The sequence below is a fragment of the Miniopterus natalensis genome, chromosome 4 (assembly GCF_054644295.1).
Source record: "Miniopterus natalensis isolate mMinNat1 chromosome 4, mMinNat1.hap1, whole genome shotgun sequence".
Taxonomy (NCBI): Eukaryota; Metazoa; Chordata; class Mammalia; order Chiroptera; family Miniopteridae; genus Miniopterus; species Miniopterus natalensis.
Window position 1 is genome coordinate 67,365,422 of NC_142084.1, and position 22,002 is coordinate 67,387,423.

Here is a 22,002-nt window from a genome sequence, read left to right on the forward strand (position 1 = left end):
GGGAAAGTGCACAGTGTTAGCAACTATTAGCATTTAAGTTCCCTGTCTCTTTGTTTTTGTTAATCCTCAATGAGGATATTTTTCCATTGATTTTCAGAGAGAGTGGTAGGGAGGGAGGGAAAGGAGAGAGAGACATTGATTGGTTGCATCCCCCACACAGGTGCAGGATCAAACCTACAACCCAGGTACATGCCCTTGACCAGGAATCAAACCCAAGACCCTTCGGTGCACGGCGGACACTATAACCACTGAGCCATACCAGCCAAGACCAAAGTTCTCTGTCTTTTATGCATGCTCAAAGCCTTCTGGCTGCTGGCATGTAAAGATGATGATGCTAAGGTGGTTAGGGTCCCACACATGGCCCAAATGACAGCATCACTGTGTCTGGCTATGTGTATTTTTACCCCACAAGTGTCAACATCCTGAGGCTCAAATGATGTGGCCACAACTTAGCTTCACTTTCACTCCATTTTTAATTTTAATTTTAAAAATTGTCATAAAATACACATGAAACTTACAACCTTAACCATTTTTTTCTTCCTTTTTTTTTTCTCTACCTAAACCATTTTTGAGTGTACAGTTCAATGGTATTAAGTACATTCACATTGTTGTACAATCATCACCACCATCCAGCTCCAGGACTCTTTTCATCTCCCCCAACTGAAACTCTGTCTCCACTAAACAATTTCTCATTCCCCCTCCCCCAGAACCCACCATTCTTTCTGTCTCTGTGAATTTGACTCCTTTGTGACTGGCTTATTTCGCTTAGCATAATGCCTTCAAGGTTTATCCATGTTGTAACATGTGTCAGGATTTCCTTCCTTTTTAAGGCTAAATAATACTCCACTGTATGAATATACACTGTTTATCCATTCGTCCATTGATGGACACTTGGATTGCTTCCATTTTTTGGCTACTGTGAATAATGCTGTGAACATGGGTGTGCAAGCAATCTCTTTCAATTGCTAGATCATATGGTAATTCTATGTTTAAGTTTTTGAGGAAACACAATACTGTTTCTCCTATCTTTTGGCTCAGCTTTCTTCTGGGTTGGTTTCATTCTCTGTCAAGTTCTTTCATTAAGATACACTCCCAATTCCCTAGCCACACTTTGTATTTCCCTGGCTTCAAGATCAGAGAAATGAAGGCTTCTCTTGCTCCAAAGTCCCAAGACCTGGCGCTCACTGGCTCTGACTGGTCCAATTTTGTCACCTACTACTAAGCTTATTACTGTGGCTAGGTTGTGGGTCTAGTTTTGGAGTCAGGCAGCGCGAATCTGCTAATGAACTACAGATTGAGCTAGGTAGAGGGGTAGTTCCCCATAGCACTGTGGTCAACCCATGTCCACTCTACTCAGACAGTGGGAAGGCAGCTGGTGTGGTTCAAAAAAGCTTTCAAGGAGAGTTCTTGGGTATAATCAAGGGAGTTGGTGGGAAAAATCTATGAAGATGAGGAAGACAAGTGGATGATGTTCATAAGAACAATAAAGAGCTGAGGATGGCAGAACCCGTCTAGAGGGAGTACAAGAGGATGGGGACAGACCTTAATCTTCAACAATGAAGGGAAGGGTGTAATGGGTAGAAGAGAGGTATAGCCGGATGACGGGGGTGTCAGTTAAAACAAGGAAAGGAGAGAATGGTTGTGCATATAGAGATTGTTAACTATGTTGTAGTGGAAAGGCAAAGGTAAGAAACTGGGTTAGGGTGGAGATATAGGGATGAGAGAGAGCAGATGGCTTCTGGGGTCTCCATCTTGTATGGTAACCAAGGAGAGACCACAGACAAGGAGCATGATAAATGTAGCACGTCAGAAGTTGGACTGAAAACCTCTTATCTGGCAGCTCCTGGTGGGTAGGGTAGGTGTGGGCCCAGATAGACTAACACTTTTTAAAAACTATATTTTATTTATTAACTTCAGATAGAGGGGAGAAACATCAATGATAAGACAGAGTCATTGATTTGCTGCCCCTTGCAAGTCCTCACTGGGAATCGAGTGGGCAAGTAGGGCATGTGCCCTAACGGGAATCAAAGCCTGACCTCCTGGTTCATAGGTCAATGCTCAACCACTAAGCCACACCAGCCAGGTTTTTTTGTTTGTTTGTTTTTTTGTTCTCACCCGAGGATATTTTTTCCATTACTTTTCAGAGAGTGGAAGGGGGAGAGAGACACACACACACATTGACTGGTTGCCTCCTGATCATGCACCAACCAAGGCCGGGGATCGAGCCTGCAACTGAGGTACATGCCCTTGGCCCGAATCAAACCTGGGACCCTTCAGTCGCAGGCCGAAGCTCTAACCACTGAGCAAAACTGGCTAGGGCTAGACTACACTTTTAAGGGAGTTTTGCTTTCCTCCACACTTTCACTGCAGCCCATTGGATCTTCTCAATTAAAAAACACCAGGTCAGCCTGGCCAGGCATTGCTCAGCAGTTGAACATCGACCTATGATCCAGGAGATCATGGTTTGATTCCTGGTCAGGGTACATGCCTGGGTTGCGGGCTCGATCCCCAGTCGGGGGGGTGCAGGAGGCAGCCGATCAATGACTCATCATTGATGTTTCTCTCTCTCTCTCTCTCTCTCTCTCCCCCCTTCTCCCTTCCTCTCTCTGAAATCAATATACATTTAAAAAACAAACAAACAAACAAAAACACCAGTTCAGATGGTGCACAAATCGAGTAGTTAACAATCACAACCATTAACTGTTTCTCCAGCACCCATCCCAGGCTGGTTACTCCAGCAACCACTTAAGGTTGAAAAACTCTCCAGATCTGTCCAGAAATCATCCAGGGAGGTTAAAAGTCAGGATCCTACCTGTCCCTTACTTTGCTTGGGGCCCTTCGATAGTGGCTGCTTTAGAGGACTAAAGCAGTTCTTTAAAAATATAACCTTGGGCCCAACCAGGCATGGCTCATTGGTTGAGGACTGAACTAGGATCCAGGAGATCGCAGTTCGATTCCTGGTCAGGGCACATGCCCGGGTTGCAGGCCAATGCGAGCCAATCCCCAGTTGAGGACATGCAGGAGGCAGCCAATCAATGATGACTCTCTCATCATTGATGTTTCTGTCTCTCTCCCTCTTCTTTCCTCTCTCTGAAATCAACAAAGATATATTTTTTAAAAAATAAAAATAAAAATATAACCTTGGGCCCCTCCCAAGAAAGGTCTACAGCAGCAATTTTCAACCTTTTTCATCTCACGGCACACATAAACTAATTACTAAAATTCTGTGACACACCAAAAAGTATATTTTCTGGCCTGGCTTGTAGTGGCTCAGAGGTTGAGTGTTGGCCTAGGATCCAGGAGGTCAAGGTTAGATTCCTGGTCAGGGCACATGTCTGGGTTGCAGGTTCGGTCCCTGGTCGGGAGCATGTGGGAGGCAGCCTATCGATGCCTCTCATCATTGATGTTTCTCTCTCTCTCCTTCTACCTTCCTCTCTCTGAAATCAATAAAGATATATATATATATTTTTAAAGTATATTTTCTGACAAAAAAAATAAACAAAATTTTGATTCAGTCACATTGGATGGCTATTGTTGTCATTTTTTATTTATTTGAGAGGAAGTGAGAAAGAGAAACATCTGTATGAGAGAGGAACATTGGTCAGTTGCCTCCTGCATGCACCCAGACTGGGATGGAATCCCAAACCTGGGTATGTACCCTGACCAGGAATCAAACCCATCACCCTTCGGAGTATGGGGCCATGGTGTGACCGAGTCACACCAGCCAGGGCTGCTGTCATTTTTTTATTTGACAGTCTAAGGGGAAAAAGGTCAGTGCCCCTGACAAACAGTCAGGTATTGCATGTTTTAAAAATTCTTGAGGCATACCGGCTGAAAATCGCTGGCCTGCAGACTTGGAGTCAGAAAACTAGAAACCTTCCCTGTTCTACCACTTGGTAGCGCTGTTAGCTTAGCCAAATTGCCCTGCTTCTGAGCTTGTTCACTTGTGTCAAAAGAGACATTGCTGATCTCTAACTTTAAAGCCAGTTAGTGTTAAAGCCAGTTATCACCTTTATTATGACATGCAACAATCTAAAAATTATCTGAATACACATGCCATTAATTTTACCAAACTTTTCGTTAATCTCAAGCTCTATTTCTTCAGGAAAGTTCTTCAGCCCTGGCTGGGTAGCACAGTTGTTTAGATTGTGGTTTGATCCCCAGTCAGGGCCCATACAAGAATCAACCAATGAATGAGTAAATAAGTGGAACAGTAAATTGATGTTTCTCTCTCTCTCTCAAAAATCAATTAAAAAATTTTTTAAAGAAAGAAAGATCTTCAAGTCCAGGGGGAGGAAGGTGCAGAATGTCTATCATTTATGTGAAAAACAGCAATAGAAATCTCTGAGTAAAATATCTCTGTAGAGACACACAAAAAACTTTACAACAGCTGCCAAGGAGGAGGGTATCTGGGGGAGGAAGATTGACTTTGTCCTCTCACACCCTTTTGCACATTTGACATTTTATATATTATGTGTTAATAAAAAAGCAGTAGGTACAGCATGCACCCATTTCTGTAATCATATTTTTACACCTTATGGTTTTTGCTAAATCCTCACCCGCAGATTTTTTTTTTTATTGATTTTAGAGAGAGAGTAAGAGTATGGGGGGGAGAGAGAGAGACATGTATGTGAGAAACATGGATGGGTTGCCTCCCTCAGACACCTAAACCGGGACTGAACTGGAAAACTAGGTATGTGCCCTGACCCAGAATCGAACCTGATACCTCTTGGTGTATGGGAGGATGTTTCAATTAACTGAGCCACCCCGCTAGGGCCACCTTACCTTTTTAATAATAGCTATAATTTTGGGGCATTTGCTCTGCACACAAAATTGTGCCAAGTGCTTTTTTATTATTACTATTTTGTAGATAAGGAAACGGAGATTCAGTCCTTGGTTATTACAGGGGGCCTCAAACCCAGGGCAGGCACTGGGCATTGTATCCTTGATAAATTAGCTGCACCGTCCCTACGTTTTTGTAAGGAAGACCCGCTACTAGGCTATAAGTCTTAAACAACTTCTCATCTCCGTCAGGAAGGATGCCTTTTCAACAACTTCGTGTTGCGGATCTCCGCAGCGTCTGAACTCCAGCCTCGCACCTGTCAAATCTGTCTGGGAACGATACCTGTCGAGAGCCAGCCTAATCCTTACAGTGGAGAGGAGAGGAACTTAAGTTTAGATACAGATTGTACATCAGGGATCTCACAAGGCGCCAGAATTCCCCGACAGGAGGCTTGTAAAGAAAAGGTGCTCGGTCCCCCGGGCCTTTATGAGACACAAGCTGGTAGCCTAACGTCTGAGTCGCAGCACCCGTGAACGGATCGTGAATCCTCAAGTCAGGTCTTTTCTTGCATGGCCTCAGTTTCTCCATCTGTGCAAGACGCGCTGAAAGACGTAACCAGCTCAGCTCTGCACTTCGGCGGATTCACGCACAGCCGTCTCGCACACGCACCTCGGGTCTTCTCCGCCTCCTGCGGAGATGTGGAGAGTGGGCTAGAAGCTGGCTCTCGGGAGGCCTACTTTCGAAGCAGCACCTCCTCAACAGAGATCCTGTTACCATGAGAACGCTACCCAGCCAGACTCCGAGAGGTGTTTCCGCCAACGTACACGTGGAGACGGGTTTAAGGTGGTGGCTGCGCAGGCGCGTCAACTAGAGGCTCCAGTGAGGATCCGCCTCTTGTCCTGCATCACGTGTAGAGGCAGCTCAAAACGGACAGTAAAAAGAAAAAAAAAAGAAAAAAGGACGCTGACGTTGTCACATGATGCAGGCCTACCAATACAACAAAGAGAAAGCGAAAGTCCTTGTCACATGGCCAACGTGGAGCACGAATTTACACTGTCACATGACCAAGAAAAAAAAATGTCAAAAGGGGAGGAAACTTCCAACGCCACGTGATAAGCACTCATCAGCTACGCCTTTGTCACGTGACTAGATCCCGCCTCCTCGCTTTTCGTCCCTCCCTCCCTCAAGCTGGGCCTGCGTCGAACGGCAACGCCGCGCCGAGGGGGCGGGGCTCCGGGTGGTCACGTGGTTCCGCACCTCCCCGACGCGCGCCCGCCAGCCCGCTCGCCCCCGGCTCCTCCTCTTCTCGCCATTGCAGTTGGACTCAGCAGCCCGGTGCGCACCGCGTGGCTTTTGGGGGAGACCCCGGAGGGTTGTGGCAGGAGGTTGGCAGCGGTTGCGGTCGGGGAAGGGAACGCCGACAAGGTAAGCTCCAATGTGGCGGCGGTCAGGCCCGCTCCCGCCTCTGCCCCTCCCCCCGCCCGTCCACCCACTCAGCGCGAGCCCGGCTGAAGATTTGCGGTGACAAGGCCAGAGTCGCCCCGTGCTTCCCGCCTCCGCCCTGTCCCGGCGCCTGGCTCATTTTCTCCTTCGCCAGTCGTGCTCCCACGTTTGGCCGTTACTCTCCCCCATTGTGCCGAGGAAACAAAATGGCGGCGGCGGCGGCGGCGAGGGCCCCGTGCGCGCGCATCCGTCCTCCCCCCCTCACGGCCCCTCGTTCGGCGGCAGCGCCTCGCGCGGGGGTGCGCGCGCACCGGTCTCCGGGCCGCAGCCTCCCCCGGGCTGGGCTTTTGTCTGTTGCAGCGCTCCGCGTGCGCGCGCGCACGTGCTGGAAAGCACACACCCCCCTCCGGCCCGGAGCATCTTGGCTCTCGCGGCGGGGGCGACCCACCTTCTCACCTCCATCCTTGACTCTTCCTCCCCTTTGTCCCACTCCCGCCTCGGGTTCCAGGAGGGTCCTGCATTCCAGAGGCGGGAAACGTGGTCGTCTTTGTCTTTACATGGCGCGGAGGGGCGGACTCCCTCCCCGGAACCTCGTCTATACGTGGATTACTGAGGAGGCTTTTGTAGGTTCATGGAGTTCCCAAATCCCTGGTCAGCCAGGCCTCCTGCAGATCAGCATCCAAACTTGGGAAAGGCTTTAAGATTCCTATTCTTTAGTCCAGATGTTTCATTGATGTTGAATTTTTTCCAGATTGTTTAGGGTTTGCATCCTCCCCTCAAACGGTGACCTGGCGCGATGTTTGGATGCACTGTAATCTGCAAGCTTTGTACCCCAAAACCCTTCCTACGTTATTTCAAGTAGTAGAATGACTGGAATTCTTGGGGTTGCTCTTGATACTCTGCTCGGGTTAATTCTCCACTTGGATGAATTACTTGGAGTGTACAATGATCAACATAGTCTCCACCCGCACAGTGCCTAAACTTGGGGAGAGTAAGCCATTTCGTCTAAATAATTTCAAAATTGATTGAAAGTTGTTTGGGATTCTGCTTAGGGGACATGATGGATCAGCAAGGGGCATCAATTTCTGTGATAAGTCTCCCTTCTCTGAATTCAGGTATTTCAGATTGTGAATCTGTGTTTCTGATGGCTTAGGATTCTTCCCTTTTTACAGTGAGTGGTCCACGGGGAAATACAAGGTGCCACCCAAAGTTAGGACTCAAATTTAGGACTTTAGGCTCTCCTCAGGTGCCTGTGGTTGGGAGTCTCCAATGGATTACTCACAGTGGTGCCACTGTGCTTTTGTATGTGATGCTTTGTATGTGGGCTGTGTGGAATGTAGTGACAGCAGCAGCTCAGGCTGTGAATGAAGTGTGGGAACCAGAGGCTCATTCACAGCTGGAAAAGGGGAGGAAAAGATCTAGGACACTAACAGTTGTTACTATCCCTAGTCTTGGGGTTTTGCCCCTGAGCTGTTTCTTGGCTATGTGGCCAGCTCCTGGTCCCTGTGGCTTCCGAATAGAATACGTGCAGGCCTTAGTATTCTCTGTAGCTTTTTGGAGGCTGGCAATTACTGCCAGGCTTGTCCTTCCCAGCACTGGACACTTGATTTATCAGAGTCTCTCTACTCTCCAGGAGCGAATCTCCTTCTGGAGTGGAGTGGAGTGATACCTAATTGTTGGCAGTTTTATTTGTTTTTCTCATTTTGAACTCTTTTCGTGCCTACAGGCAAAAAAATCCTTTGGTTCCTTCTAGTATGCTTAAGAAATTTTTTTTTTTTTAATCCTCACTTGAGGATATTTTTTCCATTGATTTTTTTTTTTTTTTTTTTTAAGAGAGAACAGAGCGGGGAGGGGAAAGGAGGAGGGAGAAAGAGGGGAACATCTGTGTGACAGAGAGACATGGATTGGTTGCCTAGTTCTGGATGGAACCCGAAACTTTTCAGTGCACGCACTGTAGGATTCCCAACCAACTGAACTACTCCAGCCAGGGCAAACCTTGTGCAGTTTTGAAAGATCTGTAAATGTCACCATCTGGTATTAGCATATATAGCCCACAAAGTGGTTACATTTTTATTCAAATCATGCTTTGAACCTTCTCAGGAATTAGGATTTTCTAGGTTTTCTATATCTGGTGCTTTTTATTTTAGCAAAGTCCTTGGAGAGGAAGATTTTATTTTTGTTTCCTGGGTAAGGGTTTGGAATTAGAGGCAGATGGTGGTTTGACAGCAGTCTACACACAGTTTGTTAGTGAAGTGAGTCGGGGCCCTGAAGAGGTGAGGTTGATTTCAGTTTTCTTGCTGCAGCCTTTGACAATTTTGTCTGAAACAACTATTCCCTCTTTGCTTTGTTAGGGTAAGTTGATGCTGTCTCTTACACAGGTAGTTGGTACTACCTGTGTGGACAGGTGTTTGTTAAGGAGCCTTGTCAGTGTACTGATTTTCAAAAATTATTTCTTGCGATATTGATGCTCTGTTACTCTGTGAGATTTTTTCCAAGGTAGCACTTTTATAGGTGATTTCATTAGAAATGGCAATTGGCCCAGCCTGTGTGGCTCAGCGGTTGAGCATCCATCCACCCATGAACCAGGAGGTCACAGTTGGATTCCCAGTCGGGCACATGTCAGGGTTGTGGGCTCTATCCCCAGTAGGGGGCATGCAGGAGGCAGCCGATTGATGATTCTCTCATCATTGATGAAATCTCTCTCCCTTCCTCTCTGAAATCAATAAAAACATTTAAAGAAAAAAGGAATTGCAATTGGAAATTCTGACAGACTTTTTTTTTTTTAAATCTTCTCTCGAGGATATGTTTTATTGATTTTACAGAGGGATGAAGGGAGAGAGATACATCGATATGAGAGGAACATTGATCAGTTGCCTCCCGAACATGCCCCAACAGGGACTGAACCTGACACCTAGGTATGTGCCCTGATTGGAAATCAGCCTGCAACCTTTTGATGTATGGGATGATGCTCTAGTCAACTGAGCCACCCGGCCAGTGCCAGACAAACTTTTGATAGCTGCTGTTTTTCAGATGTCTTGAGAAAGCGATGTCCAATTGAAATTTATTTTCTCTTATTGAATGTCCATGTAATGAAGAAATTGAAAATGTAGCCACCAGCTTTAACAGGAAAATGAGTTTATTGTCTAAGGGCCTTTTGTTTTTGTGGGCTATATATGATCACCAAAGATCATTTAGTCAAAAGTTGAATGGATGCCCTGGCTGATCTGGCTCAGTTGGAGCGTTGTCTGGTACACTGAAAGGTCACAGTTAAGTACCCGGTCAGGGTGCCTATGGGAGGCCACTGATCCATGTTTCTCTCTCAGATCATTGTTTCTCTCTCTTAAATCAATAAAAACATATCCTCCTGTGAGGATTTAAAAAAAGTTGAATGTGCATCCTTTTATTAGAATATGTAAATTGGCTCTATTATTTTTATACTCTTAGGTGATTAGTGAGAAGTGGTGCTATTGGCAATTTGCGATTCATGATAATTTTTATTGAACATTCCAAACAGCCTTCTTTCTTTTCTTGTATTTATTTTAGAGAGAGAGAGAAACATCTATTTGTTCCACTTATTTATGCAGTTCATTGGTTGATTCCTGTATGTGCCCTGACCAGAGATCAAACCTGAAACCTTAGTGTGTTGGGATGGCACTTTAACCAACTGAGCTACCCAGGCAGGGCAGCCTTCTTTCTTTTTAAAGATTTCTTAAATTGATTTTTACAGGGGGAGGGAGGGAGAGAGAGAAACATCTTTGTGAGCGCAAAACATAGATCAACTACCTCCTGCATGCCCCCTACTAGGGATGGAGCCAGAAGTCCTGACAGGGAATGGAACCAGCAACCTTTCGGTGCACAGGACCGAACTGAGCCATACTGCCAGGGCCAGCCTTCCTTACATTCAGTAGGATTGTGGTTCAAAGTCAAGGGTGAAGTTTTATTGGGATAATCTTTCGGGCCACTTGTTTTTCTGCTGCTTGCCTTTCAACTACTTTTTTACTCTTGGCGGGGGCAGGCACTGTGTGTGTGCGTGTGTGCGTGTGTGTGTGTGTTTAAATAATGAAATTTTGCAAGTTGAGTTATAGTTTCTCAGTAGTACATGTAGACTTTTTGCAGGTTGATAATCCTTTGCATTCATAATTTTAAAAAAACAACACACAGTCTAAATGTCAACAATATGAAAATAACCAGCCCAGCCCCATGGCTCATAATGGCACCTAATAGATATTTGTCCTGTGGGTTACCTGTGCAGAATGCTTGCAGAAGGGGGAAATAGCTGCCCAGTAAACAAGGAGAATTGTGGGCTGCCTAGTGAGAGCTCACCAGTGACCACAGCTTCACAGAGCGGATGTGTGAACTAACAGGAGTGGAGAAAAGGTGAATTGAGTCAATTTTGGTTAAGTTACTTGAGTTTGTTTTTTAAAGTGTAAGACTTCAGCTCTGGAAAAACACTTTGGCAGTTTTTCACAAAGCTAACAGGCAACTTACCACATGACCCAGCAATTTGACTCTTGTGCATTTGTCCCAGAGAAATGAACATATACGTTTACATAAAAGCTAATATGCAAGTGTTCTTAGCTTTATTTGTAATAGCCAAGAATTAGAAACCAGATGTCCTTCAGCTGCTGAATGGTTAAACAAACCAAGGTATATCCATACCAGGGAATACTACTTAGTAATAAAAAAGAGCCAACTGTTGATACATACACAACCTGGATGAATCTTGAGGCAGTTATGCAGCATGAGACAAGCCAATTCTGAAAGGTTGCAATTCTGTTTATTTATAACATTCTTGGAATGCCAAAATTAAAGAAATGGTAAATGAATTAGTGGTTGTTAGGGGTTAGGCATGGGGGGCAATTGGAAGGTGAATGTGACTACAGGGCAACAGGAGGGATCCTTGTGACAGAAGTGGTCTGTATCTGACTTTCAGTATGGGTATTGTGATTATGGTATTGTACTATTGTTTGCAAAATGTTATAATTGGAGGAAACTGGGGAAAGAATACACTTGATCTCTCTGTTATTTGTTACATTGCAGGTGGAAGCTACAGTTACCTGAAAATGAACCGTTTCATTTTAAAAAAAAAAAAAAGTACCCCTTGCCCTGGCTGGTTTGTTCAGTGGTTAGCGCGTTGGCCCTCCGACTGAAGGATCTGTGGTTGGGTTCCTGCCAAGGGCACATACCTCGGTTGCAGGCTCCATCCTCAGCCCTGGTCGGGGTTTGTGCTGGAGGCAACCAGTCAGTGTGGTCTCTCACATCCGTGTTTTTCTCTCTCTTCCTTCCACTCTTCTGTGAAAATCAATGGAAACAGTAGACTCTGGTGAGGGGTTAAAAAAAAAAGTACCCTTGCCCACTAAAATAATTCATATTTCAGTGTTAATGTCCTTTGAGAGGCAATCCTTTTAAAAGTATTTTTCTTCTTTACTAGGAAGAAAAACGCTTTTGGGAGAAGTCAAGAAATTAAGTTGCATGCTACATAAATCCTCCCCACCTGTGTGGCTCAGTGGTTGAGTGTCAACCCATGAACCAGGAGGTCACGGTTCAATTCCCAGTCAGGGCACATGCCGGGGTTGCACAGGAGGCAGCGGATCAATGACTCTCCCATCATTGATGTTTCTCTCTCCCTCTCCCTTCCTCTCTTTGAAATAAATTTTTATTTATTTTGTGTATATATATATTTTATTGATTTCAGAGAGAGGAAAGGAGGGGGGGGAGAGAGATAGAAACATCAGTAATGAAAGAGTCATTGATCAGCTGCCTAGCCCACAACCCGGGCATGTGCCCTGACCAGGAATCGAACCCTGATGGCCTGGATCCTAGGTCGACACACAACCACTGAGCCACACCCAGCCAGGCTGAAATAAATTTTTTAAATCCTCACGGCTTCCCCATAGGGATAGGTGTGTCGTTGAATTGGCCCCCCACCAGGTGTGGAAGATTTCCTAAGCTGGCTTCTCACACCCTTGCTGCTTGGAACGTGTTGGAAAGAGGGTTTGATAATTCTCACTTGGAGTCTTGTTAAACCTGCTCTGCCCAGCCAGATGTGGCTCAGTGGTTGAGCATCCAGCTAGGATCTGGGAGATTGCAGTTTGATTCCCAGTCAGGGCACATACCCAGGTTGCCAGCTTCATCCCCAGTTGAGGGTATGCAGAAGACAGCTGTTCATTGATGTTTCTGTCTCTTTCTCTCCTCCCTTCCTTTCTCTGAAATCAATAAAGATACGTTTTTTTAAAAAAACAAAAACCTTCTACTGTGATATTACATCCTCAGGCAGATTTTAAAACATTTCTATTGGTTTGTCCAAGAACAGTTGAAATTACTCCCATAATACATTGCTTTTGTAGTTTTACAGTTTAAAAGGAATTTTCCCACATTGTAATCTTTAATTCTTATTATTTGCAACTCTGAGGCAAGTGATTTTCTGGAGGTCCCATAGCTGCCAGGTTGGAGAAGTAAGGTGGATGAGAACCTGGGGTTTCTGTTTCTAAGACTCGTGGACCTCTACACTATGTCAGTGGGCCTGGAGTCCTGCTTCTCATAGACCAGTTGGAATTCCGGAAACATTTTAAGGAACAACCTGTACTTTCCAACTTTTTCTTTTGTCAATAAAAGTGCCTTTTTAACCAGTTACTACACATCTCCATCTTTTTGTAAGAAAAAAGGATGTTTTAACACTGAAAATATAGGAAGAGAGTTAAGCTTAAAGAATAGCCCTTTACATGGAAAATATTTGTGAAAGTCTTTGTTCCTGACTTTATACCACTCTATGAACCAATAAAAACCAAGAGCTTGCTTGGGTCCTTGTACATTTCAGAATCTAATTCAGTCTCTAGGACTAATATCCAATAAAAACACTATTGCAGACAGAACTCGGACCTGTTGCACGAGACTTAAGACTTGTTGGACTTAATTTCTCAGAGTGGTGTCCATGGCCACATTTTAGATTGGTATCTTCTGTCTGGGTTGCTTTGTTTATTTATTGAATTTATTGGGGTGACATTGGTTAATAAAATTACAGGTTTCAGGTATAGAATTTATAATATATAACCTCTATATTGTATTGTGTGCTCACTACCCCAAATAAAATTATTTTCTATTGTCTTTGATAGGACTGTAAATGTTTAAGGAGTTACTAATGGGTAGCACTTGTGTATTATTTCACTTCACACCCCAGGGATAGGATAGCTTCAGCGATTAGGAAAACCAGGAGCTTGCTTGGGTCCTTGTACATTTCAGAATCTAATTCAGTCTCTAGGACCAGCATCCAATTCAGGTCAATTCCCCAGAATCCCTAGGATACCTATAAGGTTTTGTGAAATAGCTTGGAGGTGGGGTTGTGGGTCCACCCTGGAAGAATGATGGGGGCCATACTTGTTAGGTTGTTGCCATTACACCTGCTCGTTCCACAAATATTTGTTGATCTGCCCTGGCCAGTGTCCCTCAACGGTTAGAGTGTTGGCCCACTCACCAGAGGGTTGCAGGTTTGATCCCTGGCCCCAGTCATGGCTGGTACTGGAGGCAGCCAGTTGGTCTTTCTCTCACACATAGATGTTTCTCTCCCTTCCTCCTTCTTCCCCCCCAAACCCTTCTACTCTCTCTAGATATCCTCAGATGAGGATTAACAACAACAAAAAATTTGTTGATTGACACATTTATTTCCCAGCACCAAGTGCCATGAACGTCATATTCTAATTAGTGAGAGGTCAGAAAGATGGTCATCACATTGTAAGCATAATGTTTTATGATTTAAACTTCTGTAACTGCATGCCATAGGTGGTCTGGTTTCAAGAACAAAAGAAAGAAACCGATGTATTAAAACATCCCAGAGCACACACAGGTCATGTTTTAAATCCTGATTCTTGCCCTGGTCAGTGTGGTTCAGTTGGTTGTAGTGTCATCCCATATACCAAAAGATGGCAGGTTCGGTTCCTGATCAGAGCACGTACCCAGGTTGCTGGTTCAGTCTCCAGTTGGGGTGTGTATGGCAGGCAACTGACCGATGTTTCCCCCACACACACACCACCCCCAATAAAAAACCAAAAACCTGGTTCTTCACTCTTTCCTTCCTTTGGTTTCTTTTTCAGAGAGGCTGAACTGGTAAAAATTAGGCTTCACTTGTGCCCAGATTTGAATCATAAGTGATGTTGCAGGAGCAGCTTTGTGCAGACTTTCATGGGTTTTGTTAAAGTCAGATTGGTAGGGGGCAATGGAGTATTGCATGTAAGTGGGTGTTGTGGTCTTCTTGGTAGCAGTGTTCCTCAAAATTTTTGAAAAGGTTTCTGCTCATCCAGAAGACCCTTGTGCTCATTAATGAGATGGATTCCTTGGTATTCAAAACCAGAGCAGCTGGCTTCTGAGAGGCTGGGTTAGGTGACAGATATGGGCTCATATTGAGAGAAGCAAGGCCAGCCCCCTGCCACCTGCCTACACCTTGCAAGGGAGTGTTGACTCCAGAATTTAAATGTTTATTTCAGTTCAGATAATTATTACTGTTACTCGCTTTGTCCATCTGAATAGGGAGATATCACCACCAAGGCCTAGTCTGGGAAGAGGGCCCAGGATGAGTGGACTGCAGATGGGCCAAGCTTGGTGGTCTGGGCCTGCCTTTCGGAGCAGAGGAGGATCAAGTGAGACAGCCTTTCGGAGCAGAGGCACACCCGGGTTCCTGAGTTTTAAACAGTGAGGTGAATACAGCAGATGGGAACCTACCTGTAGGCCATTTGCTGAGGAGATGTGCATTTGGGGGCATGTGGGTGTCCCGAGGCACTTACCATGGCTGATATTTTGACACAGTATCTTGTTTCCCAGTGAGAGAAGGGGAGTTTTAGGCTACTTACCCTCTATTTGTCGCAGGACATTGTTAGTATCTGTTTGTAAACAATTTTCAGAGTATGGAGGAGTTGTAATGTAGACATCTCCAGTGGTGGCAAAATATTATTGTTTTAAATATATTTATTGAGTTTTAGAGAGAGAGGAAGGGGGGAGAGAGGGAAACATTGATATGAGAGTGAAACATGGATTGACTGCCTCCTGCATGCTCCCTACCGGGGATTGAGCTCAACCTGGGCATGTGCCCTGAGCAGGAATGGAACCTGTAACCTTTTGGTGCACAGGATGCTACCCAACCAACTAAACCACACTGGCTAGGGCACCTTTTTTGTTTGTTTTTTGTTTGTTTTTTATTTAATCCTCACCCAGGGATATTTTTTCCATTGATTTTCAGAGAAAGTGGAAGGGGGGAGGGAGGAATGGAGGGGGGAGACACACATCAATTGAAGAGAGACACATCGCTTGGTTGCCTCCCACAGGTGCCACGAGCGAGGCTGGGAATAGAACCCTCCACCCTTCAGTATGAGAGCAGACGCTCTAACTACTGAACCACACAGGCCAGGGTTGTTGTTATTTTTTAAGTATCATTATACATTCATGGATTTGTATAAATGCAATTGCTCAGTGAATCTTAGTTACATATTTGAAACATTTTATTATGAAAAATTTAAACATACACAAAAGGTGACACAATTTTACAGTGAATACATGCCTGTATACACACCCTAGATTAACTAATGTTTCACATATCTGTCCATCTATTCTGTTCATCTTTCAGTCTACTTTATTTTTATGACGCATTTCAAAGTAAGCAGAAAGTTGAAGTCTTCTCTCATAATATTAACTAGAAGCCAGTATTTAATGTACAGTTCTTTTTTTCTTTTGAAGTAATGCACACGGGTCTTGAGTATACCATTCAGTGAATTTTGACCACTGCATACACTCAACCCCTACGAAGATGTAGACTGTGACCAACAACCCAGAAAAGCCCTTGGGCCCCTTTCTAGGTGTTCCCTGCCACCATTCCCCAGAGGCAAAAGCTGCTCTGAATTTTTTCTCATTAGTTTTGCCTGTTTGAGAACTTATGTAGGTGGAAGCATTATTTACTTATTTATTGATACTCAGCTGCCCCAAATGTAGCCAGTGGGAGCCCTCGCAAGTCAGCTCCTTGTCTTTTAGACAAGCCTGCAGTCTTTGAGTGCTTTCTTTCTGACACTGCAGTGTGACCTAGGCCCACCCAGTACAATTCCTGTATCAGATGCTGAATCAACCACTTCTCCCAGGAGCTCCTTTTAATAGGTTTTATACTATATCAGTCCTACAAAGCCCTGGATAAAAAGGTCTGAGCCACCTGGAACCTTGGTTAAAAAGCTGTTATTTTTAAAGTCTCTACATTTGGTAATTGTGGTGGAGGAGGAATGTGAGATGAATAGGTGGTAGGTGTAGAGTGAAGTATTTGCTCCTGTGCCTCGTCGGGCTTAGTGGGAAAGAGTTTGTCCTTCAGGGTGTGCTAGCTGGCCAGGTTCAAGGGAACCGGACCTGTGGGCCGTGTCCATCACCGACCCAGCAGCTAGCCAGCCCATAGCCTGGCACGGAGGAAGTGCACACTGAATACGTGTTGAATAAATATACTTTTAAACATCAGCCTTCGTTATCAGATTGATGAGGTTTCAGCATAGATATGGTCAGGACTGTTGACTGTTTTACATGGGTCCTCACCATTAAGCTATGATTTCTGATGCCCTGCTTGTCAGTATAGAACTGGTTTTCTGAGCTTTGATTTGATTTTTTTAATTTTTATTTTTAATTTTTATTGATTTTGGAGAGAGAGGAGGAGGAGGGGAGAGAGAGAAAATTGATTTGTTCCACTTATTTATGTGTTCATTGGTTGCTTCTTGTATGCACCCTGACCTGGGATCAAACCCACAACCTTGGCATATCAGGATGATGTTCTAACCAATTGAGCAACCTGGCCAGGGCTGGTTTGATATTTAGATTACCTGCCATGGGTGCACTTTTGTAAGACTACTTAAGTTTACTATGCATTAAAAAAAAAAGAAATTTTCACATATGTATGAATGAATTCCAGTTACCCATCCCCTAGCTTTAACAGCTATCAACATTTTGCAGTCTTCTTTCATACTTCTCTACTCCCTGCCTCACTGGAGTATTTAAGAACAAATATCAGGCATGTACTTCCAATCATAAAATTTTCTTAAACGTGTATCTAGCTGGTAGACATTCTTTTCAAACAACCACAATATCACTTGTCCCTAACTGAATAGTGATAATTCTTTACTAAAGGGTGCAATTTTGGATGCTTGTCTCTCAGTACTAAGCCTCCGCAGCAGCCTGCTGATGTAGATCCAGCTTCACGCTTTCCTTAGGTTGACTTACTCACTTTTCACAATCTTCCTGCAGAGGGAGAGGGGCTGCTTCTATGTTGCAGGTATAGAAGGAAACTAAAGAAACTTCCAGACCACACAGGTAGTGGCTGAGTAGGCAGGGTTTCAGGCCCAAGTCTGTGCAGAAGCTCCCACTTGGTGATGAAAGAGTGGCTTATCAAGGGCCCATGCACAGCCGGCAGCTGAGCCCAGAGAATGGTCCTCTACTCTTTCCTTCCCTGTTTGTCCCTACCCATGAAGCCTGACCCCACCTGTTGTCTTCCTGGTGCTGCAGGGGCATTGCCTCCCATTCTATCCTTAGATTTTCAAGTTCTTCGGAACCTTAAAAAATTTTTTTTACATAGTATCAAGTTTGGATTGTATCCCTTTTTTTTATTATTGATTTTAGAGGGAAAGGAAATGGGGACATCAGTCTCTCGCCTCCCATACCCCCCAACCTAGGTATGTGCCCTGACTGGAAATCGAACCCACAACCCTTGGGTGCATGGGATGATGCTCCAACTGAGACACACCGGCCAGGGTAGAACCTTTACATTTTCAGTTCAATTGCTGAGTAGTTGTGGGAATTCTTGTTTTGGCCAGTCATGTCAACGTTTATCCTAAAAGTGGATGCCTTTCTAGGATGAACCTGCTGCCCAGTCTGGTGACTGGCTTAGATTGACGGAGCTGTTAGGTGATTGCATGCACTGGGTGTATTCATCTATTCCATATTGTACTGAAGGGTTTTTTTTTTGTTGTTGCTTACTCATTTGGGAGATTTCAAGGTGGACCAGACTGTTTACACGGAGTGGGAGTTGAGTCCAAAATTGTAATTATAGCGGTGTTTGTCCTGAAGACTTCGGTTGTGTGTTTCAGTTGTCTCAGCCTCTCCGAGGATGAACCCACATGTCTGTCCATGTGGTGCAGTGATCACATCTATCTGATGTTTCAGAAGGTTCTTGTCTTTCCAGTTTATAGGAACCTTTTGGAATTGTGTCTCCTTTTTCATCTCTTCATTACCCCTAAGGACCAAAGTCCCTCTTTTCCTTTATATTTGTAAAAATTGACATACTTTATATAAGAAATAATGAAAGATGATAGAAAAAGTAAAACTCATCTGAGTGAGGCCTGAAGTGAGATTTGGCTTCTAGAAACCAGCTGTTTTCATTTTTAGGGAACTTTGTAATTAGTTGTACCTTGGCTTAACAGTGGTTACTTGGAAATAAAGATGTGTCCTGCTCTGTTAATGGGGCTTCTTAATGAGGCCGAACTGCTAAAATTCATACATCTATGAAATTTGAAACTAAAAAGATTTTCTGGTCTTATAGATAGCTGAAGTATTGATAACACCAAGGAAATCTGTCACAATTTGAAAAGATAAGCAAAATTTGATTTCCAGACACTACAGAAAAAGAAGTAAAAATGGTAAGACACTTTTTCTTTAATCATAGCTACTGTTTTCATTTGTGTACAGATAAGTTTGTAGTATTGCCTCAAAATATTTGATTCTATTATTTTTCATTAGACTTCTTGAATTATATTTTATAGTATAACAATTCAAGTAATATTGAAATGTATAAAGTGTCGTTTTCCCCCATCGTCTAGAGAAAGAACAACTGTTATGTTTAGTTGTCCTCTTCCAAGTGTTCATATACAGGGGTGGGCAAAAGTAGGTTTACAGTTGTATGTGAAACAGTTTGTTTTTTTATTAATGTATCTTGTATTATTATTAATTATCGTATTACAACTAAACCTATTTTTGCCCACCCCTGTACAGTGGTCCCCCCATCCGTGGCTTTGCTTTCCGCGGTTTTAGTTACCCCTTGTCAACCGCAGTCCAAAAATATTATATAAAAAATTCCAGAAATAAACAATTCAAATTCACCTCACTTCATCTCATCACGTAGGCATTGTGTCACCATCACATCACAAGAAGACGAGGAAGGGTGAGTACAGTACAATGAGACATTTTGAGAGAGAGAAATACCACATTTACATAACTTTTATTATAGCATATTGTTATAATTATTCTATTTTATTAGTTAATCTCTTACTGTGCCAAGTTTTTAAATTAAACTTTTTCACAGGTATGGATGCACAGGAAAGAAAACAGTATATAGAGAGTTCACTATTATCCGCGGTTTCAGACATCCACTTGGGGTCTTAGAATGTATCCTCTGCAGATACGGGGGGACTACTGTAGTCTTATTTTCACACAAATGATAAAGCATAGTTATTAGTTGTGCAGCCTGAAAGATAAGCGGTGGGTTGCTTGGTCTCTTCATATTGTTTTTAACTGAGTTTTCACATTTCCAGCGTCCATTGCGAATTTTTGTGAATGATGATCGCCACGTGATGGCAAAGCATTCTTCCGTTTATCCAACGCAAGAGGAACTGGAGGCAGTCCAGAACATGGTGTCCCACACAGAACGGGCTCTCAAAGCTGTGTCTGACTGGATTGATGAGCAGGAGAAAGGCAGCAGCGAACATGCCGAGTCCGAGAACTTGGATATGCCCCCAGAGGATGAGACCAAAGAAGGGGCTGGGTAAGTTTGAGGTTTTGTGGGGAGTTTTTTCTTTTTTTTTTTCTTGCTAGGGAGACTGACTAGAGCTGAGCATTCCCTTTTCTGAAGAAACTCTAGCCTTTCTGGGTTCTAGCCAGACTGAATCCCTTATATAGCATGTGTTGATCTGTCCTTCAGGGAACAGAAGACAGAGCATATGACCAGAACCCTGCGAGGCGTGATGCGCGTTGGCCTTGTGGCGAAGGGCCTGCTGCTCAAGGGGGACTTGGACCTGGAGCTGGTGCTGCTATGCAAGGAGAAACCCACGACTGCCCTCCTGGACAAGGTGGCTGACAACCTGGCCATCCAGCTCACTGTGAGTGTGACTGCCTCCACTGAGTGGGGCTGGGGGTGTTTTTGAGGACCCTCATGAGGCAGAGAAAGAGATGCCCAACTATGCTGTGTTTCAGAAGACACTCTAAACCCACCCTTGTACCTCCTGCACTTACACCTCAGTAGGTAATGGACAGGGTGCTGCAGAGCCACTGAGGGTCTGTAGATAATGGCTGGGTGATTGCAGTGGTGCCCAGACACTCTGGTTTCAAGGAAGGACCCAGTACCTACCATGGACTAGGCTGAAGTATTCTAGGGCTTCACTAGACTTGAAATTCACATCCAGACTCCATTGGATAAGTGAATAGATAGTATAATTAACTCTTCTCTGATCTCAACCTGGACATCACTAAAAACTTTTTAAAAACCAGTTTCTTTGTCTTGTTATAAAAGTATTACACAAATAATAACCTGTGGCATTTCTTGAGCACTGACTGCACTAGATCCTTGGCCAGATGAGTTTTTCCCCCTTTAATCCTGACCTGAGGGCATGTTTTTATTGATTTTTAAGAAGGGAGAGACAGAGATCAATTGGTGGTCTCCCATATGCGTCCCAACAGGGGGATGGAACTCACAACCTTTTGGTGTACAGGGTGATGCTCCAACCAACAGAGCCACCCAGCCAAGGTCGGGCATGCTTTTTACATGTATTGTTTCATCTTCACAATGCTCCTTGTAGATAGGAATTTATCATCTTGGTATTTGGGAAGAGTAACTGACACCAGCACTCCCAGCTAGTGAGTTCTGGGGCTTCAGAACTTCCACACATCACTGCAACTTGCTGCCTCCTGGATTTAATGACAGGAAGAGTAAAAACAAAAGTAAAAAAAATCTCATTCCTCAGAAACACCATTCACTTTTTTAAAAATCCTCAACCTCTAGGATATGCTTATTGATTTTAGAGAGAGGAAGGCGGGGATATCGATATGATGCCTTCCTTTCACACCCCGACTGGGGATTGAACCTGCAACCTTTCGGTATACAGGACAACTCTCCAACCAAATCACACTGGCCAGGCCGCCATTTACTTTCATTTGTAAACTTGCATTCTGTCTTGTGTGACTGACAATTTGGGATTCAGGATAAAGGTCAGAATTGAAATGTGGAGCCTAATGCATTATAGTAGATAATTCTGAGGAACTATTCAAGGTGAAGCCCTGCCTTTTCTGTTTTAGTAGTACTTTTACATTCATTTTATTCTTGTCTATAAAAAGCATATTAAAATAAAATCAAGCTGATGAAAGTGTTATGAAAGGAAGGACAATTTTTTTTAAGATTTCTTACTGATTTCTTAGAGCGATCAATGTGAAAGTGAAACACTGATGTGAGATTGGCTGCCTCCTGCATTTCCCACAGTTGGGAATCAAGCCCGCAACCCAGACATGTGCCTTAACCAGGAATGGAACCACCAACCCTTAAGTGCATGGAATGATGCCCAACCAGCTGAGCCATACTGGCCAGGGCTGGACAATTTTATAAAGAGCGGGTTTTTAGAGAAAGATGCAAATAACTATATCACTACTGATTTAGATTAGTGGGTTGTGGTGTTTTGTTTTGTTCTTTTGCTTGAAACAACACAGATTTATTATCTTTTAGTTCTGGAGATCAGAAGTCTTATATAGGTCTCTATGGACCAGAATCAGACTGTAGAGGAGTATCTGTT

General features: G+C 44.0%; 1 protein-coding gene across 3 annotated transcripts in view; it reads left to right on the top strand.

Moving 5' to 3' along the window:
• Positions 1-6,031: 6,031 nt before the first annotated feature.
• Positions 6,032-22,002, top strand: part of ILF3 (interleukin enhancer binding factor 3) — a 32,950-nt gene continuing 16,979 nt past the window's right edge. For 2 of the 3 annotated variants that reach the window (XM_087816719.1, XM_087816721.1), the window contains exons 1-4: positions 6,032-6,208; positions 18,771-18,867; positions 19,759-19,988; positions 20,145-20,322. In XM_087816719.1, coding sequence (XP_087672845.1) covers positions 18,865-18,867; positions 19,759-19,988; positions 20,145-20,322 — 411 coding nt within the window. In that variant the 5' untranslated portion in view covers positions 6,032-6,208; positions 18,771-18,864. Of the gene's footprint in view, positions 6,209-17,111; positions 18,868-19,758; positions 19,989-20,144; positions 20,323-22,002 lie in introns of those variants that run through there. The other variant, XM_087816720.1, reaches the window with a different exon arrangement.